Source organism: Rhinatrema bivittatum, chromosome 14 (genome assembly GCF_901001135.1).
Source record: "Rhinatrema bivittatum chromosome 14, aRhiBiv1.1, whole genome shotgun sequence".
NCBI classification, from domain to species: Eukaryota; Metazoa; Chordata; class Amphibia; order Gymnophiona; family Rhinatrematidae; genus Rhinatrema; species Rhinatrema bivittatum.
Genome location: NC_042628.1, coordinates 42,808,725 through 42,833,149, shown reverse-complemented (window position 1 = coordinate 42,833,149; position 24,425 = coordinate 42,808,725). Strand labels below are relative to the sequence as shown.

The 24,425-nt window shown below is 43.7% G+C and overlaps 1 protein-coding gene across 3 annotated transcripts in view; it reads left to right on the top strand.

The window, feature by feature from the left end:
- Positions 1–24,425, top strand: part of C14H16orf71 (chromosome 14 C16orf71 homolog) — a 386,375-nt gene that overhangs the window by 126,476 nt on the left and 235,474 nt on the right. For all 3 annotated transcript variants that reach the window (XM_029576717.1, XM_029576716.1, XM_029576718.1), the window contains exons 13-16: positions 1,204–1,320; positions 2,400–2,544; positions 12,119–12,437; positions 16,604–16,698. In XM_029576717.1, the coding sequence (XP_029432577.1) occupies positions 1,204–1,320; positions 2,400–2,544; positions 12,119–12,437; positions 16,604–16,698 (676 nt within the window). The remainder of the gene's footprint in view (positions 1–1,203; positions 1,321–2,399; positions 2,545–12,118; positions 12,438–16,603; positions 16,699–24,425) is intronic.

The window sequence follows — 24,425 nt, the reverse complement described above, 5'->3', positions numbered from 1 at the left end:
ATGTCACTCTTACTTTTCTACTGTGATTAAATTACAGTATAATGCACAGTCTGTCATATCTTATGGCAGTTAAAAATTGATGTATAAATTATTGGTATAATAAACTCCGACACCAACATTTGCAACTGTTTAAGCCCAGTTTGTTTTTGTGTGCGCGTGCTGTCAAACATTCTGAAAGGTCCTTTGCCAATGATAATAGTTACTTAAGAAGTAGGCTTATAAGCATTTCTTTTATATGTCCTGATGTATGACTAATAACTAACTGCAGAAGCAAAATGGAGAGTCAAGTATAGTTCAAACATCAACGATTGTTTGATCATTCACCTTGCCAAATAAGTGAAGACACTTTTTAAAAATAAATGTTTTAAATGCATATTAAAAAGCAAGAAATGAATAACAGTCCTAACGCCTGGATTTAAAAAAGCCCAACATGGCCAGTATTTTGCAGCCACTGCTTCTTCAGGGGCCAAATCATCTGAAAAATAAGTCTACACTATTGGTTTGGCCTCTGAAGAAGCAGTGGCAGCAAAATACTGGCCATGTTGGGCTTTTTTTTAAATCCAGGAGTTAGGACTGTTATTCATTTCTTGCTTTTTAATATGCATTTAAAAAATTCTTTTAAAATAGTGTCGTCACTTATTTGGTAAAGTGAATGGTCGAATTGACTGGGTGGTCCTTGCTTTGCAAGACACACGACAGGCTTGCTGACACCTTATATCTTACCTAAATGCTGAGTTCCTGTAAAGTTTGTGATGACTGATGTTTCAACTTGTAGTTTGTGTCCCCCATTAATTTTTCCTCTACAATCACTTTACCTTAGTAGACTTAAAACAGCTACAAATCATTTAGACTTGGAGATTCTTGATTCATTTTGCAATTACTCTTTTTTGCATTTTTCTTATGTCATGTTATGTATCTCTAACATTTTCATGTGAAGATAATTTTTCATAATGTTACCAAATAGAATAGACATTCTCAGAACTGAAGACATAGTTTGGTTTTGATACATTTATACAAACAATAATGTTATTGTATGCAAGAATTTGGAAGGATCAGGTTTTGTGGTGCCATGTTATTCTCTCTTATTTAAATCATGGCTTTAAAACTGTACGAAGGGTAAACACCCAGACAGAGTAATTCTCTGAAGGATTTCTGTCTTCGGGGAAGTAGTAACTGAACTGTTGGTTTTGTGCATTTTTGTAGGCAGTGGAGAAAGCCTTTGAGTTGCCCTGTGGGTTCTACTGGCAGACGGTGGAGACAGATGAGAAGTACTCCCCCTTTGGCACTGATCTTGGGGACAGTGCAGATACTGAGATGGAGGTAAAGAGTCAATACAGTAATTAAAAATTACTTCACTGCAGAAGCTTTAGAATTTCTGGTGCTGGCAGAAGATCAGAATTGTTTGGAGAAGATCAGTCCTTTGGCTTAATATCAGATAGCACATTCAGGAGTTGATGCTAATAGATCAGAAAAGATATAAGGTGATCAAATATGTAGTTAAGAGCTGCACATAGAACTGGTGCCAGCAGAATATCAGCAATGATATTAGATTCCGAGCATCAAAAGCAAACAAAATGTAACCTTCTATTTATGTATTTAGACATTTTATATACCATTGTTCCATAACATACAGAATCAATGAAAGGATAGCAGAAATTTAAATATGGGAAGGATTGCTGTTAAGATGAATGAGGGCTTTGTTCTAAACATGTGGGACTAAAAGTATATCAAAAGTGTGTGCAAGGGGCCAGATGTGTGAGGAGAAGATGCAATTGGGCACCAACAGTATTATTTTTCGAAATTCTTTACAAACTTTTTTGGCATAATAAAAAGCAGTCAATATAGTAATGTGACAACCACAATTGACACACTTAACATATCACACCAAAAGTGGATAGAAATCAGACAAACAGAGACAGATTTTAGACAACCATTATTGTTTAAAGGTATGATAGGATTATACTGAGCATGAGACTGCACTGGGGCTAATGACTAGCTTGTAGTAAACAAAACAGAAGAAAAAGATGTGAAGTGAATTAGGTAGCTGTAGAAGGTTAAGAGATGTAAGTGGTTGCCTGACTAGAAGAACATTATTACAGTAGTCTGAAAAGATTGAGAAGCTAAATGGAAGGAAAGGAAAGAGTGAATGCTGTACATGTTGAACAACTGAAAGCAACAGAACTGCAACAGGTGTGTGGTTGCAGAATCTTAGAATAAAAAGAAGATGTCTGCTGGGCAGACTGGATGGGCCATTTGGTCTTCTTCTGCCGTCATTTCTATGTTTCTATGTATGTAGAATTTTACTGCTGGTTGGAAAATGATAGTGGAGAAAAAGGCCTTGCATAAATGATTATTTCTCTCCCCACCGGCACCACCATATTGCTTTCCTTCCTGTGCAGGTTGCCATGTCGGTGGTGTTTCAAACGCTTTTCAGCAATCCTGTGGCTTTTCATCACATGTTACAGTTGATTCTCAGCTCTAGTTTAGATATATGTGGACTTCGATTGCTCTACCCTACTTTCAGCACTTTGCTTTCTAGTACAGGTAAGAAACTTATAAATCTACATTAGATCTGGAAAATTCATGCAAGAGCCAGATATCCCTGAACAACAAGTGATGTCACAAATACCCTGAAGAGGATGCAGAGCTCTGTTCAGGTAGAATGTCTTCTTACTCTTGGTGGGAGCATCTATATGGCAGGCTCTTACAGAAATAGGTGCAGTCCTGGCATACTTGTTCACAATGACAGGTGGAACAATAATAACTTAAAGGCCTTTGTAGTCCTTATTTTAGCAGTGACTGACAAACTGCAAATAAAATAAAATTAATGTCTGCCTTGTAAGTGATTTGGTGATGTGGCACAAAGATCAATTGAAAGAACTGGATAATGTGTTGTATATGGGTAATGCCAGAACTGCAGGCTCTAGGGTGAAAGACTAAACTGGATGTCAGATTTCTGGGTATTGTTTGTGATGTGTTTGTGTGTTACAAACTAGCCCTTGCAGCATTGCCCTAACCTCACATAACCACATCACAATCAATATGGGCAACTCTTCCATGGAAGGATCAACAGTTGTAGCCAAGAAGAGTAGCATAAGAAGAAGCTTGTGCTAATAGGGACTCAAAATACCAGTGCATCACATTGACTTCAGCCCATTTTCTCCTAATCTTCTTACTTTCCCTCTACTGTAGAGGATTTAAGATTGAATGATGAGGAAAGGTGTAGACCACTATTTAAAAGATGAAACTGTGAGTCAGGAGAGCATTTGGGGTTCAAGTTTAAATTTCTTTTGTTGCTGAATGTGTGACTTAAGGCAAGTCACTTTATCCATCTGCCTTAGGTCATCCAAATGAAACTAGTAATAATCATCTTTCCCCCCACCCCCTTTACCATTTAGGAGCATTCATAAAGTCCAGAGGCAGCACATTTTCCTTCTTTAGGAATTTATATAGCTCCCTAACCAAGAGAGGCATTACAACAAATTAAATACAGTTACAAGTCCCTGTCCAAAAGAGCTTACATTCTAAATGGGTACTTAAAACAATGGGAGATAAAGGAAGCCATTTTCAAAACTGTGGTCAGGTGAAAAAGGTCTCTGGGTACTTGTATTTGCAGATTTTGCACCAATTCTGTATACTTTCTCTTTGAAAACTGCCCAAGGAAACTATCTGTAGAAATGTGCATCTGCTTTTTCTGTAAATATTTTTCCCTGCAAAAACATCATGTGTATTTGGAAATGCAAAACGTATGTGCATTGTAGTGTCCTCTAACATAAACCTGCCCTTGTCTCCACAAGAGGAAGATAAAAGTATTAGGGATGTGAATCGTTTATCTGACGATTGAAAATATCGTCCGATATTTTCAATATCGTCAGATATCGGGGGGTCCCCGATAGCAATAGGAAACCCCACGATTTATTTAGTGGGTTTTCTTATCGTTATGGGGGGGGAGGGCGGGAAGAAAGGACACAACCTGAGTTTGTTAGTATCCCCCCATCCTCTGGACCCCCCCAAAAACATTTTTAAATACCTGGTGGTCCAGCGGGGGTCCCGGGAGCATTCTCCCGCGCTCGGGCTGTCGGCTGCCACTAATCAAAATGGTGCCGATGGCCCTTTGCTCTTATCATGTAACAGGGGCTATCGGTACCATTGGTCGGCCCCTGTCACATGGTAGGTGCACTGGATGGCTCGCGCCATTTTTAAAGATGGCGCCGGCCGTCCATTGCTCCTACCATGTGACAGGGACCGGCCAATGGCACGGATACCCTGTCACATGCTAAGGGCAAAGGGCCATTGGTGCCATTTTGTTTACTGGCAGCTGACGGCCCGAGCGCGGGAGAATGCTCCCGGGACCCCCGCTGGACCACCAGGTATTTAAAAAAAAAATTTGGGGGGGGGGGGGGGGGGTCCGGAGGGTGGGGGGATACTAACAAACTCATTTTAAAGAGTCGGCTGTATTTTTTGGTTATAGACTCAGGCGCAGCCGATAAAAAAAAAAACCCAAAAAAAACCCGATCGAACTGCAAGATAAAAATTTCACGATGTGAATCGGAACCAGAATCCGAACAGATACCGGTTCACATCTCTAAAAAGTATATGCACTCTTGTCCGGTATGTAGGTAAAGGGTTTCAAAAAGCCCTTCTACCCTTGCCTTCCTTGTGGTCAGTTTTAAAAGGATTTTGCCAGTTAGATCCTCTGGGGTGAAAGATAAAGGTATTCCACAAAGATGGTACAGCTACTGAAAAAGCCATAGGTCTGAAGATGAAAGTCACTGATTGATAGCATTTTTAATAAAATCTGAGAAGATAAATGGAGCAAGCAAGTAGGTACATACCAGCTAATTTTCTCATATTATCCCATATCAGGACAGAGCCTACCCTGCATCCCTTCAGTATTCGTCTGTCTCCAGCAGATGCAGGCAGCTGAACCTGCGGTTCCCCTTCTTAGCTCCTTATCTTGTTCCTGTGGGAATCTTATTTTTTTCTCTCTTGTGGATCAAGCAAGTATTAACTCTGTATAATTAAAAAAAAAAAAAAATAATAATAGTAATTAAGGGATTTCTGTATTTTCTAGGAGACAGTTTTGTCTCCTCGCTCTGCTAGGGGCCTAGGGGGGCTTTGCCCCTTGAAATATTCAGCCTAGGCTTCCTTTCCCGGTGACCTCCGAGGTGATCCTGGTGGTCCAGTCACTCCCCCTTGGCTAGCTGTCCATTTAGTTAATCCCCCTCTGCTATGTTTAAAAAAAAGGGGGGGAGATATTTGGTTTTCAATTTTTTTCTTACTTTGAGAACCATGGACAGCTCCGGCAGCCTGCAGGTTCATTCTCTGCCTCTGCTGTTTGGCTGGCTCAGCTGATTTCAACTCAGCTGTTTTTCTCCCTCACAGTGCTTTTTTTTTCTCTTGCTGATGCTGCGGTCTAATGTCTGTGGGGCGTGCGGGGAGTCTGCCAAGAGGCTCTCTCGCACCGGTCTCTGCTCTGGGTGCCTGCTGGGTGGGGAGGGCCCCTCCTTTGCATCCCCGACTACGGTGACCCAGGGATGTGCTGCTCGCCATGAGGCCAGGCCGTTCCCGGCCCGACAAACCATGGCCATTTTGGAAAAAACTTTTCTGATGCTGAAACAGGACTGCAGGGAGGTGGTGAGCCAGATTCTATGCATTTTCCACCAGATTTGAGTCCCCCTCATACTCTAGAGGATGTGTCTGCCCCCCCCCCCCCCCAGGGCAGGTAAAGACTCGTTTTTCCACAGAGGTTTTGCTTCTCATGCACAAATCTTATTTGGCCAGTCTGCAGGAGGAGGAGGATCCTTCCTTGGGCCCCCACCCTCTAAGACCCCGCATTTTTCCCCTCTGCAACCTCTGAAAGAGCTGGAAAGGCAGGGCTCCATCAGGGTGTGGGTGGTCCCGGGGGTCCCACCTCCTCCGGACCTCTTGCAGCCGATGCCAGTCCCTGACCCAGATCCGTATTCTGACCCACTACTCCTGGCCGCCCCTTGGAGGGGGATGATCCTCGGATACTTCGCATATTTCAGAGGGAGGAGCTGGAACCTCTCATTCCCTTCGTCTTGCAGGAGCTGGGAATCGAGGTGCCCCCTGAGGATACTATCACGGCTGCAATGCCTCCAAATGTGGACCCGGTCCTGATGGGACTTAGGGCTCTTCCACGTATGTTCCATCCCATGCACAAGCTGATGCTTCTCCAGGAATGGGAGTCCCCGGAGGGAGGTCTCCGAGTGGGTAGGGCTATGGATAAGCTCTACCCTCTCCCCGAGGACTGCTTGAATTTGCTTAATCATACAGCGGGCAAGCCTTAGGTGGGTTCAGAAATTACTTAGCACCCAGGAACTCCCGTCTGCAGAGGCGGAGCAGGCTAACCGGCTGAAAGGCGCAATTGCGTATGGGGCTGATGCCCTCTACGATCTCCTCCGGGTGCAAGCCAGAGCCATGGTCTCCACAGTCTCGGCCAGGCGTCTCCTTTGGCTGAGAGATTGGTATGCTGATTCTTCTTCTAAGGCGCAGTTAGGCACTCTCCCCTTCAAGGGTCAGTTGCTTATTGGGGAGGACCTAGAGCAGCTTATTAAATCTCTGGGAGAGAATAAAGTTCACAAACCGCTGGAGGACCATCCGAAACAGTCTAGGGAGTTCTTTCCCTCTCGCCTCAGAGGTCAATGTAGGTATAACACCAGAGCACAGGGTTCCTTTCCGAGAGGCAATGCTTCCAGATCCCAATCCTGGTCTCATTCCTTTCATGGACAGCAACCTTTCTGGGATAATAGCCAACAACACTCGGCTGCAAAGTCCTCCTCTCAATGAAATATGGCCGGCTCATTCCTCCGCTCTAAACTTAGGTGGACGACTGTCCCTGTTTCTTGAGGAATGGGCCAAGATAACAACGGACCAGTGGGTCCTAGAGGTAATAGAAAAAGGCTACGTGTTAGAATTTGCTCGAGATCTCCCGGACCTTCACCTAAGCTCCCAAGTCAGAAGAAACCTGCAGTCGACCAGACCCTGAGCAGACTACTGGAACTGGGTGCCATTGTTCCAGTTCAGGAACAAGGATCCGGCCAATATTCCATCTACTTCGTGGTCCCCAAAAAGGAGGGCTCCAATCTTGGACCTCAAGCGTGTCAGAGCTCTCAAGGATCCCCATTTTTTAATGGAAACCCTGAGGGCCATAATAGCAGTGGTTCGTTCAGGGGAATTCCTGGCATCGCTCAACCTGACGGAGGCCTACTTGCACATTCCGATTCGCTACGACCATCAGCGATACCTTCAGTTCGAGATACTGGGCCAACATTTCCAGTTTCGAGCGCTCCCATTCGGTCTAGCCACAGCGCCACGCAAGTTCACCAAGGTAATGGTGGTTGTGGCGGCCGCCCTTCGTCAAGACGGAGTGCTGGTACATCCCTTCCCAGACAATTGGCTCATCTGGGCCAAATCAGAGGCTCTTTGTGAGATGGCGGCCAACAGGGTCCTGACTGTTCTGACCTCCCTGGGGTGGATCATCAACTTTCTCAAGAGCAAGCTTCAGCCTTCCCAGACCCTGGAATTCTTGGGAGCGCAGTTCGACACTCGAGTCGGCAAAGTCTTCCTCCCAGATTCGAGGGTGCTCAAACTCAGGAACCAAGTGCACTTGTTTCTCTCTGTCGAGCTGCCCACAGCCTGGGACTATCTTCATGTTTTGGGCTCCATGGCCTCCACTATCGATCTGGTTCCTTGGGCTTTTGTGCATAAGTGTCTGTTACAGAACACTTTGCTGTCCCACTGGAAGCTGGTGTCGGAGCAGTTTCAGATAGAGATGTGAATCGTGTGATCGATCGTCTTAACGATCGATTTTGGCTGGGGGGGGGTAGGGAATCGGATCGTCGCGGTTTTGTTTTTGTAAATATCGTGTAAATCGTAAATCGGGGGAGGGCGGGAAAACCGGCACACTAAAACATCCCTAAAACCCACCCCGACCCTTTAAAATAAATCCCCCACCCTCCCGAACCCCCCCAAAATGCCTTAAATTACCTGGGGTCCAGAGCGGGGGTCCCGGTGTGATCTTTTACTCTCGGGCCTGCGGTGCGTTGTAGAAATGGCGCCGGCGCTACCTTTGCCCTGTCATATGACAGGGCAAAGGTAGCGCTGGCGCCATTTTGTTTTTTGTCCCCCGACGTCAGGAGCGTAGGAGATCGCTCCCGGACCTCCGCTGGACCCCCAGGGACTTTTGGCCAGCTTGGGGGGGCCTCCTGACCCCCACAAGACTTGCCAAAAGTCCAGCGGGGGTCCGGGAGCGACCTCCTGCACTCGAATCGTTTTGCCGGACACCCGCTGAACTTTTGGCAAGTCTTGTGGGGGTCAGGAGGCCCCCCCAAGCTGGCCAAAAGTCCCTGGGGGTCCAGCGGGGGTCCGGGAGCGATCTCCTACACTCCTGACGTCGGGGGACAAAAAACAAAATGGCGCCGGCGCTACCTTTGCCCTGTCATATGACAGGGCAAAGGTAGCGCCCGGGGTGGGTTTTAGGGTTGTTTTAGTGTGCCGGTTTTTCCGCCCTCCCCCTTCCCCTCCCCCTTCCCCCGATTTACGATTTTTGACGATAAATCGGGGGAATTCCTATTGTATCGCGCTTCTAACGATTTTTGACTATTTAAAATATATCGGACAATATTTTAAATCGTCAAAAAACGATTCACATCCCTAGTTTCAGATGCTTCTCCCGCTGTCCGAGGCTATCGTCGCCGAGCTACAGTGGTGCATTGTCGAGCTGCAGTGGTGGTTCTCACCTGCCCACCTGCGGAAGGGGGTGTCCCTTCAGACACCGCAGTGGATCATTGCCACAATGGATGCCAGTCTCTTCGGCTGGGGAGCTATGTGCCAGACCCAGTCTACTCAAGGCTACTGGTCTTCATCCAGTCTCACTGGCACATCAACCGATTGGAAGCTCGAGCGGTGCGCCTGGCTCTCAAGGTTTTTCTCCCCCTGCTCCATCGCAAGGTGGTACGGATCCTCTCAGACAACTCCACAACAGTGGCCTACATCAATTGACAGGGAGGCACCAGGAGTCGCCTGGTAGTTCTGGAAGCCAGCAAGCTCTTCGCTTGGGCGGAGCTTCACCTAGAGCGCTTGGCAGCGTCCCATATTGCAGGGAAAGAGAATGTTCAAGCCGATTTCCTCAGTCGTCAGTCATTAGATCCCGGAGAGTGGGAGTTGTCAGAAGAGGTGATAAATCTGATTGTCCGCAGGTGGGGTCCCCCGCACCTGGATCTGATGGCCACAATGCGAAGGCGCCTCAGTTCTTCAGCTGCAGAAGGGAACATTGCGCAGAAGGAGTGGATGCACTGGTCTTCCCCTGGCCTCGAGATGCTCTCCTCTACGTGTTCCCTCCTTGGCCACTGGTGGGCAAAGTGATCCGAAGAATCGAGCTCCATCAGGGTCCCGTCATTCTAGTGGCTCCAGAGTGGCCTCGCAGACTGTGGTTCACAGATCTGGTAAACCTAGTGATGGACGGCCCTCTCCGCCTCAGTCACCTACCCCACCTCCTTCGGCAGGGTCCCGTAATTTTCGATAGGTGGATCGCTTTTGTCTAGTGGCCTGACTTTTGAACAGTGGGGATTGAGAAAGAAGGGATATAAGGAAGAGGTTATATCCACGCTCGAGAGCCCGGAAGCGGGCTACCTCTCTCGCTTATGTCCGGGTCTGGAAGGTGTTTGAGAATGCGTGTGCCACTTCGGGAGTGTCTGCCTGTAAAGCTTCAGTTTCTCAGGTCCTTTCTTTCTTACAGAATGGTCTCTCCAAAGGATTGTCTGTCAGTTCCTTAAGGGTGCAGGTCTCCGCCCTCGGCTCCCTCCTCGGCAACATTGATGGTTACTCTGGCGGCTCATCTGGATGTCGTTCACTTCCTCAAAGGGGCCAAACATCTGAAACTGCCGGTACGGGCTATTTGTCCCTCGTGGACTCTTAACTTGGTCCTTCGGGTTCTCTGTGAAGCTCCCTCTACGGAGGGCTACACTTAAAGATCTGACCCTTAAGACTGTGTTCCTGGTCTCCATTTGTTCGGCCAGACGAGTTTCGGAGCTTCAAACTTTGTCATGCAGGGAACCTTTCCTACATTTTTCAGATTCAGGAGTGTCTCTTAGGACAGTCCCCTCTTTTTTGCCAAAGGTCGTGTCTTCCTTTCATGTCAATCAGTAGAACATCTGGCTTTTTCTTCTGAAGTCATTGCGTGGGCATCGGAAGGTGATCTACGCCGCCTGGATGTGAAACTGGTTTTGCTCCGTTATCGCCAGGTGACGAATGAATTCCAGATCTCGGATCATCTGTTTGTCCTGTGGAGTGGCCCGAATAAGGCATCCAAGACCACTATTGCCTGGTGGCTAAAGGAAGCTATTGCGTCGGCCTACATCTGTAGGGCCGACCTGTCTGGAAGGCCTAAAGGCCCACTCCTTACATTCTCAAGCCACTTCTTGGGCAGAGAGTCAGTCGGTCTCTCTGCAGGAAATATGCAGGGCAGCTACTTGGAAATCCCTGCATACTTTTGCTCGTCATTACCGCCTAGATGTCCAGGCGCCAGTATTTGGTTCCTTCAGTTGGCAGGTGCTTCGAGCTGGACTGTCTCGGTTCCACCCTGTTTAGTGAAGCTTTGGTTCATCCCACGGTCTGGACTGATCCGGGTACCTACAGGGAAAGGAAAATTGGTTCTTACCTGCTAATTTTCATTCCTGTAGTACAACGGATCAGTCCAGACACCTTCCTGTGCTAGATCTGTTTTTGTCCGCTCTAAGTTTCTCTTCTTTACATGTTTTCAAGATATCTGGATTTGTCCTTACTGGAAGCATCTATCAGATGACAATGGGAATTACTTTTTATGCAAGAGCGTTGTTCATACAGAATTCTTCTCTGGTTCAATTTTTCAGTTTTCTTGTTATTAACTTGATTGATCTTTGGGGAGTTATATCTGCTTTGAACATACTTTATACTGAAAGGATGCAGGGTAGGCTTTGTCCTGATATGGGATACCCTTTCAGTTTTAGTCTGTCTCCATCTGCTGGACAGGAGGCTCAACCCATGGTCTGGACTGATCCGTGGTACTACAGGAACGAAAATTAGCAGGTAAGAAACAATTTTCCTGTCAGGTTGCACCATTTTGAATTACGGGACTGAGGCAGGAGTGACTGGGGATTGTTCCTGTCCCATTATGGCTCCTTAGGATAAGGAGGAGTAGTCAAGGCCAGCAGGACGAGGGCATTGGAGGTGTTATAAAAGTGGGGGTATAGTTTTTGTGATGGTTGGGTGGAGGCAGAGCCATCAAGGGAGGAGCATTGTGCGGGATAAGAATTGCAGGGAGGTTGTGATGTGTAGTATGTTTGTGTATGCGCACATGTGTGTGTGGGAACTGCTTTAGCTTTGCCAGAGGTAGAGGAGCCAAACTTTGGGTTAGTTGCCTTTTTACTTTTTGTGACCAGTGCTGAGAAAGTTAAATATATCTCCCAAGCTAGCATTAACTTTCGCTTATCAACAACATTAATTCGGTTTATGCAAGTTGTATTAACATACCACTAGGTTTATTAACATGCTTTTGGATATTAATAAGTTTATTTTCATTTTAGCATAGAAATCTATGTTAATGCCACATACATGTTGGGGTTGGGTGATTCTTATTTATATATTAATATTATAGATATTAGTGGGGACTTTGAGAAATATTTATTGAAGCAATTAATATTGGTTATTGTACTTATGTATTTTTTCAATTATGTAATGTTTTGAAATTGTTAGGTTGAGCACTACTGTATACTGTAAAAGCAGGTTATAAATTGAAATTCTATCATAGATAGTGAAAAACAGTATTTACTAAATCATGTTGATGTTTTTAATGCTCATTAATGCCATTTTAACATGTCTTATGGTTTTCATTATCACTAATGCAGTTCAGTAAATAGGCCTCTCAGTAAAGTATCTAGAGATAAATCAAAGCAGAGTAGAATAAATGATTAGAACAAGCCTTTTAGATACACAGCGGAAAGAGGGAGTTCCTGGCTTAGAGATGTTTTATAAATCAAAATGAGATTTTTCTCAGAATTTATTTTTTGTTGAAATTACCTTTTTAAATCACACTTCTCTTCATGTAATTCTTATACAGAAAACCTGCCTTCTTTCTACTCTGCAGAGGAAGGGAAAGCTTTACCACCTATCCTGGCAATAGCCTTGAGAGGGCACAAAGCATGCAGCACTTTTCAAGATATTTTAGGGCCATTTGATCCTCAACTGGCCATGCTGACAGACCGCCACTCAATCAATGCCATATATTGCAAGAGCAAAGCAGAGCCACTGCTTTATATGCCGCACACGGAAACTCGTATTCTGTGGGAACTCTGTGTCTGGTTTGGAGGGAGAGTGCCCAATAATGGTGTTGTGCAAGTTGGCATCCAGAATCCTGCCCCCAAATATAATAGACCAAGGTGAGTATGCTCAGTGTCATAAGGTAAGAGCCAGAGATCATACTAATCAATTAACCAGTCAAGTTGAATTTCCCTGCCTATGCTTCAACATCTTATTCTTTCAAAGCCAAATGGCTTGCAAACACCCTGTGATTCAAAAAGGGCTCAATTCGCTCTGGTCAGATTTCTGTTTGTGTGGTATGAAGAAGCCTGGAAATAAAGACATTTTGCCTTTTGGATGGTATAGTATGTGGAAATCACAGATAACAGGCAGCAGGAGGAAGAACCACGATAAAGGCTTTATTAGCACACCTTGATTAACTCAAATACATATGCACCTATTTTCTTCTACAGGAACCTTCAAACACAAAATATATTTACCCCCACTCAAGTCTGGAAAAAACCTGAGTTGGAGGGTTTCTACAGCTGCACATCTCCTCTTCCTTCCTATCAGAGCAATTCTGACCTTGCAAAACTTTTTCCATTTGGTAAGAAACCTAATTTCAACAGTCTCTTCTTATACTCTAACAGATAACAGTGCCCCAAAAAACTGAACTTTACCCTATTTTCAAAGGCTACTTAAATATGCCATGAAAAAGCTACTTTTGAAGCTTCAGTGGTGCAATTCTCAGAGATTGTACTGTTAAAGATAATCTCTTGATCATTATGAGCTTCAGACTAAGTCGTAAGGCAGTACATTAAGTTTAATCGTTTACCAGCCCAATTTGCTTTTTCTTAATAAAAGTGATTATCCAAGAAGGTGGATGTACCTTAAAATTCAAATTCTCCAGTATCTATGTGAATTTAGAAATTAGAGCTCCCACTCAAGTAAACTTATAGTCCGCCTAGCACTTTGGCTTATGTGGATGATAAAAGTTCTTAAATAAAAAATAAATAAACCTGACATGGCCAATGTTTTATTAAGCTTATTGTCTTCATCGGGGGTCCATTAAATATCTCTAAAATAAAAACAAAAATCCATGTTTAAAATAAAGTCTTGACAGAATATTGATAAATCCCTCTGAAACGGCACCTATTCTTCCAGTGTTCAATAAAATGGTGGCACACTTAAAAATAATGAGGGAGATTCCTCTTATTTAAATAGATGCACCATCATCTAATCCAAATCAAGAATCAAAAAGAACCAATAGAAAACATTCCTTCAGATTCCTTTCAATACTGCTATAACCACAAAATACACAGACCACTTAATCTCTTTATTCAAACCATGTGATTTTACACTATCAAGTCTGTGCATTAATTTTTGTTCTAAATGCAAAGTAAAAGATCAAAATTGTTCCCTCTGGTTTTCTGCCCAGGTTTACTTAATACAGAAAACAATGTCTTCAAAAACACGATGTGCCTGTAAACAGTCCTGGACAAAGGGAACGACCAATCTTGAAATGGCACTCTGATATTCTTTAATTCTTACTCGTAATGTCCTCTTGGTTTTACCAATATATATTATAAGGACACTAAATAGGATATTCTATGCCACTTGTTCCACTCGAAGTGCAGGCATGTACATATTTATCCAGACATTCAAGAGGAAATGATCTACCCGCAAATGACTGATTGCAAACAAAACAGTGGCCGCATGCAAAGTGACCATACTCAGGATTAACTACTTTTTGTTGAGAAACCTCACGGAACTCTAAATGCAAAACAAAATCTGTTGTAACCTCTGCATAATACAAAAACAGATGAGCAATCAAAAATAGACTGCAGTTTCAAAACCAGCTAATGCCGTATGCTCTGCTGGATATGGAAAATTTGTGATGAATAAGGTAATACACAAATAGGTTACAAGTCATGCAATCATTGATTGAATTGTAACAGTAAGTCACGGTTCACCCAATGGGCTGTTTTGTAGGCTCTGCGGATAATTTCTAAAAGATAAAGGGGATAGCTATGGGTGCTTCGATGGCCCTTATGTGGCTAACTTGTATGTTGGCAGTTTTGAAAAAATTTGGCTACTACAATGTCCCTTTAAGCATTATGGTGACATTTTATTAATGATATCCTTATGGCACTGTGGCTGCTAACAGAATCCTTGCTGGGTTGATGTGCTGGGGTCTCTCCAGAGAGTACTCAGTGTCAAAGGAATGAGACAAGGCATTGGTTTTTCTCTGAAGGGCAGTAACGTAACTCAAAGTCAAATCTGTTGAAAAACAAGGTCCAGTGAGCTTACAGAGGGTTCAGCTACTGAACCCTTTTTGTCCATGTAGATGGTCATGGGATGCCTGGCACCCTTTAGTAAGTGTAGCCATTGTTTCATAGTTAGTTTGATGGCCAAAAACTCGGTCAATGGTGTAGTTCCTTTCTCTGGAGAGAACTTCTTGGAGAAGTAGGAGCAAGTCACCAGGGTTCCTTGGTGGTTGTGCTGAAAGAGGACAGCTCCTACCCAGAGGTTGAAGGCATCTACCTCCACCACAAATGGTTTGGCAGGGTCCAGGCAGGGGTTCCAGGAAAGCTCCTGCTTAAGTCTGTTGAATGGACAGCCCCATCTTCACAATTCCGGGTATCAGCACCCTTATTAGTAAAGGCTGTAAGTGGTGTGGCCAGGGAGGAGTAGCTGTGAACAAACTGTCGATAGTAGTTGGCGAATACAAGGAACCACTATAGGGCCTTGAGGCCTACAGGCTGTGGCCAATCCAGGATAGCCTTCAAATTGTTGGGGTCCTTCCAGAGACCATCTCAGGAGAAAATGTATCCTAGGAATGGCAGCTTCTGCTGCTCAAACATACATTTTTTCTAACTTCACATAGTGATAATGCTCAAAGTCATTGAAGAACTTGCTTCACATGTCTATGTTGGTTCAAAATCTTGGAGAAGACAAGGATGTCATCCAAATACACAATCACATGGAAGTGGAGAAGGTCATGGAAAATTTCATTAACCATGAACTGGAAGACAGCGGGAGTACTGCACAAGCTAAAGGGCATCTCCAAATAATCATGGTCCCATCTCTGGTGTTGAAGGTTCTCTTCCATACATCGCTTTCTCTGATCCTGATCAGATTGTTCACCCCATGGAGGTCAAGTTTGTTGCTTATCTGAACACCCCCCCCCCCCCCTCCTCTGAGGCAGTCAAAAAGCTCAGTGATAAGTTGCAAGGATGGCAATTCTTTTTGATGATAGTGTTTAGTCTACGTTAGTTGATATAAGGGTAGAGTGACCCATCTTTTCTCCCCCCCCCCCCCAAAGAAAAAAATGACCCCAGCAGGGGAGGAAGACAGAGAAATGAGTCATATTATTCCACTGATTTTCTCCTGTTTTTGTTCTTGTAATAATAAACCCTGATAAATTCTGGGAGAACCTCTGACCAGATAAAAGTTTTAGAGACAGAAGTTTAACCAGCTAATACCCAATGGAGCTGATGTGGGTGAAATTCATTGCATAGTTTCTTAATGCGCTGGAAGGGAGACATAACCCTACTGTCTGGACTGATCCTGGTACGTACAGGGAACATGATTTGTTTCCATAAAATATGTACACAAAAACTCAGTGCAGAAACATTTTGTGTGCACATAAATCATATTTATGCACAGAAACCATGCTCTGTGTGTGCAAAGCATCTGTTCTATGCATAAATCCTGTTTATAGGTCCCAGTGTTGGAACTTCAGCTTCTGCCCATAGACTGACATAAGTGCTGGAAACTCTACTCCGCCTCTGGCCAGGAGTAAAATTTCCAGCATTAAGAAAACCAGAGTTAAGCCAGTGCACCTTTCTCTGCATTGGAGGGTAATGATTAATGGTTTCCTGTGCATGGGATTTCAATGCGAGGACAAGATGCATAGTTTTATGTGCACATTTTTTGTGCAGAAAACTCCCTGTTGCATCAGGAGGGACATTTGTGCACAAAAAATGTGCACACAGCTGTGGATAAAACTGTATTCTGCTGAGCTTACTTTGTTGTATCGGCCTTAATATTAGTTGGACAAACCTTTTAATAATCAACTCCTTAGTGACCTTGGGAATTTGATACATCGATAAGCATCAAAATATTGACCATAACCAATTGGAAGATGCTCTCCACTGTGACAGATAATCATGCTAAAGCTGTTTTGCATAACATTCAGAAAGATTTTTAAAAAGTACCTAATTGTTTCTAATCATACACACTGTAAGCTTATGTATGGTAAGGTTTATCAGTCTAAAAATCGTTAATTCTGCTTTTCTCATAGATCTGAGAGTCCTTCAGAAAATGAGCAAGAAAAAGACTATCTTCAAGATATGGAATTGTCCAGACCACCAGCTACACTTATCTCTGTCATTAAAGGTATAGTACATTATTTAGGGCTTTAAAAGGATAATGTCTTTAATTCTGCTTATATATTTGGATTACCCAACAAAGTCAAGCCTTTTGTTTAAAAAGTATATCTCTGTCAGAACATATAGTAAAGTTACTTATCTGTAACATATTTTCTATAGATAGCAGGATCAACAGTCCCACGTGGGTGATGTCATCACATGCCACCTCACATGGAGAGTGTCAGCTCATTGGCTAGAAAGCTGCATCAAGCAGCCATCTGTGAAGCTTCTTCAGTCTATGTCAAAGCTAATGGCATGCAGAGAAAAGAGGTGATTAAACTATGGGGAGGTGGGAGAGATGTGGAACTGTTCATCCTGCTGTTCATGGAGAACAGCAGTTATAGGTAAGCAACTTTGTTTTCTCCATGGATCAGCAGGATGAACAGTCCCCCATATGGGAGACTGCCAAGTTAAGGGTTGTCGTGATGTCCCTTCCACCTACTTCTGCAAGTCAATTACCCAATCATTTGGGTAATTGCGAGAGGAGTTGAATCACGAATGTTTTAAATAGATTTTTGCGAACTGATTGACAGAACTTACTGTCTGGATAGGAGTATGATACAATAGTGAATATTAAATTCCATACAACTGCTTATAAATTTTTTTTTAAGGGTGGTCGATCTAGTAGTGTACTCTGGAAATAGCCACTGCCCTCATCAGATGAGCATGTACATGGCCCAGGAAAAAAAGCCTCCTTTTTGATAGCAAATTTGCAGGTCTATCCAGTACCGAGCGGTAGGAAGAGCTGCGTTAGTGCCCGGCGCACCCGTGGTTGCCGCACGCACAGTGCAGCTCACCTACCGCTCGATCCTGAACTATAATTTCATGCAAATGTAAACCGCGTCTAAGAAGGGTCCGTGAAGCGTTAGGCCCGCGCAACCCATTTTACTGGATAGAGCGCCTATACAGTATCCTGGGTGCGCGGGCCTAACGCTTCACGCCACGCTGGTATCTGTCATTTCAAATGTCATTTGAAATGACAGATACCAGGAAGTCGGGACTGCCAGTCCCCCTTCCCCTCCTCCCGAAGCAGGGCGCGAAAAGCAGCCTTGCTCCGGGAGGAGGGAAGAAGGGGCTGGCAGTACGAAGCGGGGAAGCGACTTACTTTTTGCACCCCCCTCCGGACATCGGATGACCTCTCCTGCCTCCAGCTGCTCGCGAAGATGGACGCCTGCAAAAAGTAAGTCGCTTCGCCGCTTCACTGTCAGTGTCTCTTCTTCCCTCCTCCCGGAGTAAGGCTGCTTTTCGCGCCCTGCTTCGGGAGGAGGGAAGAAGAGACACTGACAGTGTGAAGCGGCGAAGCAACTTACTTTTTGTAGCTCCCTCCGGACATCGGACCTCTCCTGCCTCCCGCTGCGCGACTTACTTTTTTTTGCAGCCATCCGGTCATCAGCAGGAACGGATCGTGGCTCACCTGCCTCCCGGCGAAGATGGACGCCTGCACGGGGGAAAGCGGCCCCTGTGCATGCAATTGGCCGCTCAAGACGTGAGGAGGGAAGAAGAGACACTGACAGTGTGAAGCGGCGAAGCGACTTACTTTTTGCTTTTACGTTTTTTTTGCTTTTTTTTTTTTTGCTTCGGGAGGAGGGGAGAGGACTGGGGCTGCCCCGGAGACTGGCACTCATGATCGCGGCCAGGGCAGGTGAGCGGGGACTGGGGGAAAGCTCGCCGCCTACCCTTACCCCTGCCTCTACCGCAGGGGTAAGGGTAGGCGGTAAGTTAGCAGGTTAAACGCGCGACAAAACAGCAGGGAAAGATAGCGATAGTCGGGGCGCGGGTTACGGGATGCTAGGGAATAGCTAATTCGCTCGTTTGCATGCAATATACATGCCGCGTGTGGAAGGGGTTGCCCGGGGATTTTAGGACGCGGTAGGAGTAGGTTAAAGGGGATTCGGGATCGCAGGAAGGGCTAACGCGGCCGGAAAGTGAGTAGAATGCGGGTTAGGAGCGGGGTAAACGCAGCCGCACTTTACTGGATAGACCCGTATATAATTACAGTTAGAGATTAGCTATCACAGGCCTTCCTGGTCTATTTGAGTCATAAGAGACAAAGAGTTGTGTGGCTGATCTGATTTCTATTGTCCTACTCAAATAGAAGGGCAAATCTCTTTTAAGATCTTCAGGCAGCATATACGGTTTAGGAAAAAAGATGATCAGCATAATTTCCTGTTTTAAGTGAAAATTTGACACTATCTTTGACAACAATTTTGGATGTGCAAGCAAGACTACCTGTTGAGGAAGAATCTTGTTCATGGAAGGTAGGTGACCAGTGCTTGTAGTTAAATAATCCTTTTTGCTGAAATATAAGAAATCAAAAACATAGATATGTCATGTTAGGTCAGACCAAAGATCCATCAAGCTCAGAATCCTGTCTCTTGACATTGGTGAATCCAGGTCACTAGGAAGTACCTAGCAGATCCCAAATAGTAGATCTTTGTTGCTCACTCCCAGAAGTAAGTGGCATCTTTCCTGAGTCCATTTGGATAATATTTGTTTATGGACTTTTTCTCTAGGAACTTGTTCAAACCCCTTTTAAATCCAGCTATGCTAGATGATTTGATGACAACCTATGGCAACAAATCCCACAGTTTAATTGTGCATTGAGTGAAAAAAATATTTTCTCCAAATTTGTTTAAAATTTGCTACCTGTTAATTTCATGGAGAATCCCCTAGGCTTAATACAATTTGAAAGGGTATTTATTTTAAAATAATTTATTTACCATACTCTCTGAAGATCGTGGTGGTTTACAGAATTAGAGTGAAAACAATAGGAATCGGATGATCACACGAAGCATTGGTAGCAGAATATAGAAACATAGAAACATAGAAACATAGAAATGACGGCAGAAGAAGACCAAATGGCCCATCTAGTCTGCCCAGCAAGCTTCACACATATTTTCTCTCATACTTATCTGTTTCTCTTAGCTCTTGGTTCTATTTCCCTTCCATCCCCACCTTTAATGTAGAGAGCAGTGATGGAGCTGCATCCAAGTGAAATATCTAGCTTGATTAGTTTGATTAGAATGATGTTGATTAGAATGATTAGAATGATTAGTTTAGAATGATGTTGATTAGAATGATTAGTTTGATTAGAATGATGTTGGATACGTTCCGCAGGAACTAATATATATCTTTACGCGAATTTGCAACAGTGTGACATGTGAAAGCAGCCCAGCAGGCATTTTTTCAAATCCTGCCGATTGAATTGCCCCTGAGGCAGCTCTACGAGCGAAACTCGGCCAGAGTCGGGCACATAATAAAGGGCTTCGTGTGATCATCCGATTCCTATTGTTTTCACTCTAATACAGCCAACTGGATCGGTTTCCGATTTGTTTTTTGGTTTACAGAATTAAACATATATAAAAATACATAAAACCACAAGTTACAATGGGCAAACAAACAAATTACCTGAGTGAAACTGCTCTTATAAGAATTCTGTACTGTTAAATGTTCAGCTCATCTAGGTCCAGCAAGTCATTTAGGTCAATGATTCGGGACCTTGAAGGCTTGCTGAAATGGCCATGTTTTTGGTCTTTTTTTTAAAGGCTTCGACTTCTGTCATGGTTAGCTGTTCAGGCATGGAGTTCCGTGTTATTGGTCCAGCCACTGAAATTATGCAATCTCTTACCATGGTTAAGAGGCCTTTATTGGCAGATCTTAGAGCTCATTGCATTGTTTACAGATGAAATGCCACTCCCAACCAATATGTATCAACATTTGTAATTGTTTTATGTAAAACTATTAATACTTTATACATGCATATAACCTAACCTAAAAAACAATTGTATGCAGAGACTACAATAACATGGACAAAGATAATAATAAGTAACGAGAGATTACAAGTATCATTAGACAATTTATGTGAAAATTGTTGAAACAGAACCTCTATATTACCAGCCTAATGCCCCAGACCTTAGCCAACATGTTCCAGAACATCAATGTAGATTTAGATACATACCTATTTGTCCCGATTTTAAAAGGGCCACACATGTACAAACTGGCTCTCTGCCTCTCACTCTTTGACTGACATTAGATTTTTTTGCTATTGACTCTGTTAGCCCTTCTTGTTGGGATGGTGATCACTCTGCACAACTACTAAGCAGAGAGCAACAATGAATTTTCACTCTTCAATCTTTGTCTCCCCAAGGACTCAGTGCAGACATTTCTTTAAATTTTTCCGCTACATCACCTTTATACTGTTTCTTCTGTTTATTCAGCTTCTTTTGGGATCGTAAAACTATTTTAATTGGTGCTTTTTGATCACATGACCTTCAACGGCAAGGAACGGTGTTTATGGCGCCAAAGTTTGGTTTAAATACTTACCTTTAACTGAGATCTTTAAGAATGCCGTTCATGATCACACTTTGACACTGAAGGTATCTTTTCCTTTTGTTCTTTATATGTATTTGGTATATATTTTTATCTTGCTATGTACCCCTTGCTGTCCTCAACAGTTTTGTAAGATTTGCCTATTTCTTCTTTTTTCAGTATTTTGAGCTTGTTGCCTGCACTATCCCTCCCGACACAGCCTTTGTTGGCGAAACACAGTGTCCATGTTGGGGGATTTAACAACCTTATCTCTGTATCGTTTGAATTTGGAGTTCTTCCTGAAAAAAGGTTTTGAAGTTATTTCATAATACTCCTTGAAGTTTCCTGAGGACACTAATGGCCGAATTTTAAGAGACCCACGCGCGCAAATACTGGTGGTTACGCACGTGGCTGGGATTTGTGCACACCAAGCGCATGTCCTAAAGGGCTCGGCCATGCGCGTAACCACCGATACGCGCAGAAGTGCTGGGCCTAAAGAAATGGGTGGCCCGGGGGGTGGGGTCTGGCTGGGACAGTAAGTAACAAAACAAAAAATTAGGGATAAGTAGGGTTAAGTTAGGGGTCGGGGAGGAGAGGGGAAGAGGCAAGAAGGGTAGGGTTAGGGATAGGAAAGTTCCCTCCCAGGGAACTGGAAGAGGCCCAATTGCATCGCCGCACTTAGGTTATAAAATCCTCCCCCCCTGCATGTGCGAGTTGCAGGTTGCCCGCACTGCGTGTGCAGATTTTAAAATCCAGTGCGCATGTGTGCGGGCATGCGCATGTGCATCCCGGCGAGTGCATGTTATAAAATTAATGCGTCTATGTGCACGCGCCGGGAACCGCGCACAGACTTTTTAAATTGATCCCTAAACTTTTCTCATGCTCCCCCTATTAGACTTGATCTTCCTTGAGCGTGGATGTTTCTCCGATTTACTTGTGGTTTTTGGCTTGTGATCAAGTGCATTGCTTTTTGTTGCAGAGTAGCTCTTGTTCAAAAAGGCACTGTATAATGCTTATGTTGCTAAGAAGATTTTTCCTTCTGGAAAGGAAGTTGAAAGCACTTTGTAGGCTGATGTTGTTACTGTAGGGCAGCGCATAAGCTTTGCAGCATAGTTAAAATAGTCCTTTACAAGAACCTCAGGCCCCTTGACCTTAACCTTGAACAGATTGTTCCCAAGCAGGGCATGTTGTCCAACCTATTATGCACATTTTCAAGGCTCTGAAGGAAGAGCGGGATCTGGGGGTGATTGTATCTCAAGATCTTCAGGTAGCCAAACAGGTGGATAAAGCGACGGTAAAAGCCAGAAAGATGCTTGGCTGCATAGGGAGAGGAATGGTCAGCAGAAAAAGAGAGATGATATTGCCCCTGTATTGGTCCCTGATGAGATCCTATTTGGAATACTGTGTACAATTCTGGCGACCACACCTTCAGAAGGATATAAACAGGATGGAGTTGGTCCAGAAGGTGGCTACTAAAATGGTCAGTGGTCTTCATTCCAAAGCATATGTGTATAGACTTAAAGATGTAAACATATACACCCTAAAGGAAAGGCGAGATAGGAGAGATATGATGGAGACATTCAAATATCTCAAAAGATTCTATGACAGCAGAAAAAGACCATATGGCCCATCCATTCTGCCCATCCATCCAATTAATTTAGCATTATAATTCTCATCACTTCCTTAGATATCCCTGTATTTATCCCATTCTTTCTTGGATTCAGATACTGTTTTTTTTGTCCACCACTTCCACTAGGTGGTTGTTCCACCCTCTCTGTAAAGACTCTTTTTCCAGAGTCCAGAACTACTCCAAACTCTAAAGAAGCATTGAAAAAGTCAGCCAGAGAGTTGCCAGGACATATATTAGTATCCTAGAACGTATCCCATTCAGCCCTATTGCCGTGTTTACGTTTAGTTTAGTTAGCTCCTCACAAACACACTTCTGAAAATTGAGGTTTACCTCACTTCCAATCTTAATTGTATTTGTTTTATGTGGTCCTGCTCCAGACCCTTCCACAGTGAACACCAAACAAATATTTGTTAAGCAATTTTGCTTTTTCTTTATCAGCCTCTACATATTACTCCCCTTCACCTTTGAGTTTCACAATGCCACTTTTGCACTTCTTTCTATCACTAACATATCTTTAAAAAAGTCGTTTACCCATGTTACATATTTGCTATTTTTTCTTCTTTTTGAATTTTTGCATTCCTAACTACTTTCCGAGCTCCTCTTAATCTTCTAAATACTGTTGCTTGTCTTTTTCTTTCTGTGATCTCTTGTAGTTTGATTGCTAACCTTTTCTCCCTTATGATATCTCCTTTTAGTTTTGTCCACTGCCCTTCGATTTCCCTTAGATTTTCCCATCTAGCTAACGACTCCTTGAGATACTCCCCCATTTATAAAAAGTTATCCTGAGTAATAGGACCCTCACCACAGAATGAACCTTCATCTCTTAAACTAAACTAAGCTTTAAACTAAACTTTTTGCACTTTTTTTTAGCACTTCAAAGTGGATTACATTCAGGTACTGTAGGTATCTCTTGCTTCCTAATATTGAACCACACCATCCAGTTGTTACTGGCTCCCAGATGTTCATCCTCTACAGCATCAGAAATACTGTCCCCATTGGTAGGCACCAGGGCTAGCATCACCCCTCCCATGTGGGTTCCATTGCCAGTTGACAGAACAGTTCTCCTTGTAGATAATCCAAGATCTCCCTGCTTCTAAAAGATACTGCAGTTGGGATGTCCCAATCAACAATTGGAAGACTGAAATCCCCCAGCAGCAGCATTTTTGTAAGGAACTGGGGAAACTTTTGGGGAAAGGGGAGACTTTTCCGAAAAGGATGGGCTCCACCTTAACCAGAGTGGAACCAAGCTGCTGGTACTAACTTTCAAAAAGGAGATAGAGCAGCTTTTAAACTAGAACAAGGGGGAAAGCCGACAGTCACTCAGCAGTGCATGGTTCGGAGAAATGTATCCTTGAAGGATACTAATGAAACAGGAGAGTTAGGGCATCCCAACAGAGAGGTTCCATTAAATGCAAACATAGTTCATATACCTATATGTAAAAAATCACCAAAGCTAATGATTTCCGAATTATCCCAAACAACTGAAAAGCAGGTTGTTAAAACAAGCAAAAAACACACTTTGAAATGTCTGTATGCCAATGCCAGAAGTCTAAGTAGTAAGATGGGAGAGTTAGAGTGTATAGCAGCAAATGATAAGATTGACATAATTGGCATCACAGAGACTTGGTGGAAGGAGGATAACCAATGGGACAGTGCTATATCAGGGTACAAATTATATCGCAATGATAGGGAGGATCAACTTGGTGGGGGTGTGGCACTTTATGTCTGGGAGGGTATAGAGTCCAACAGGATAAAGA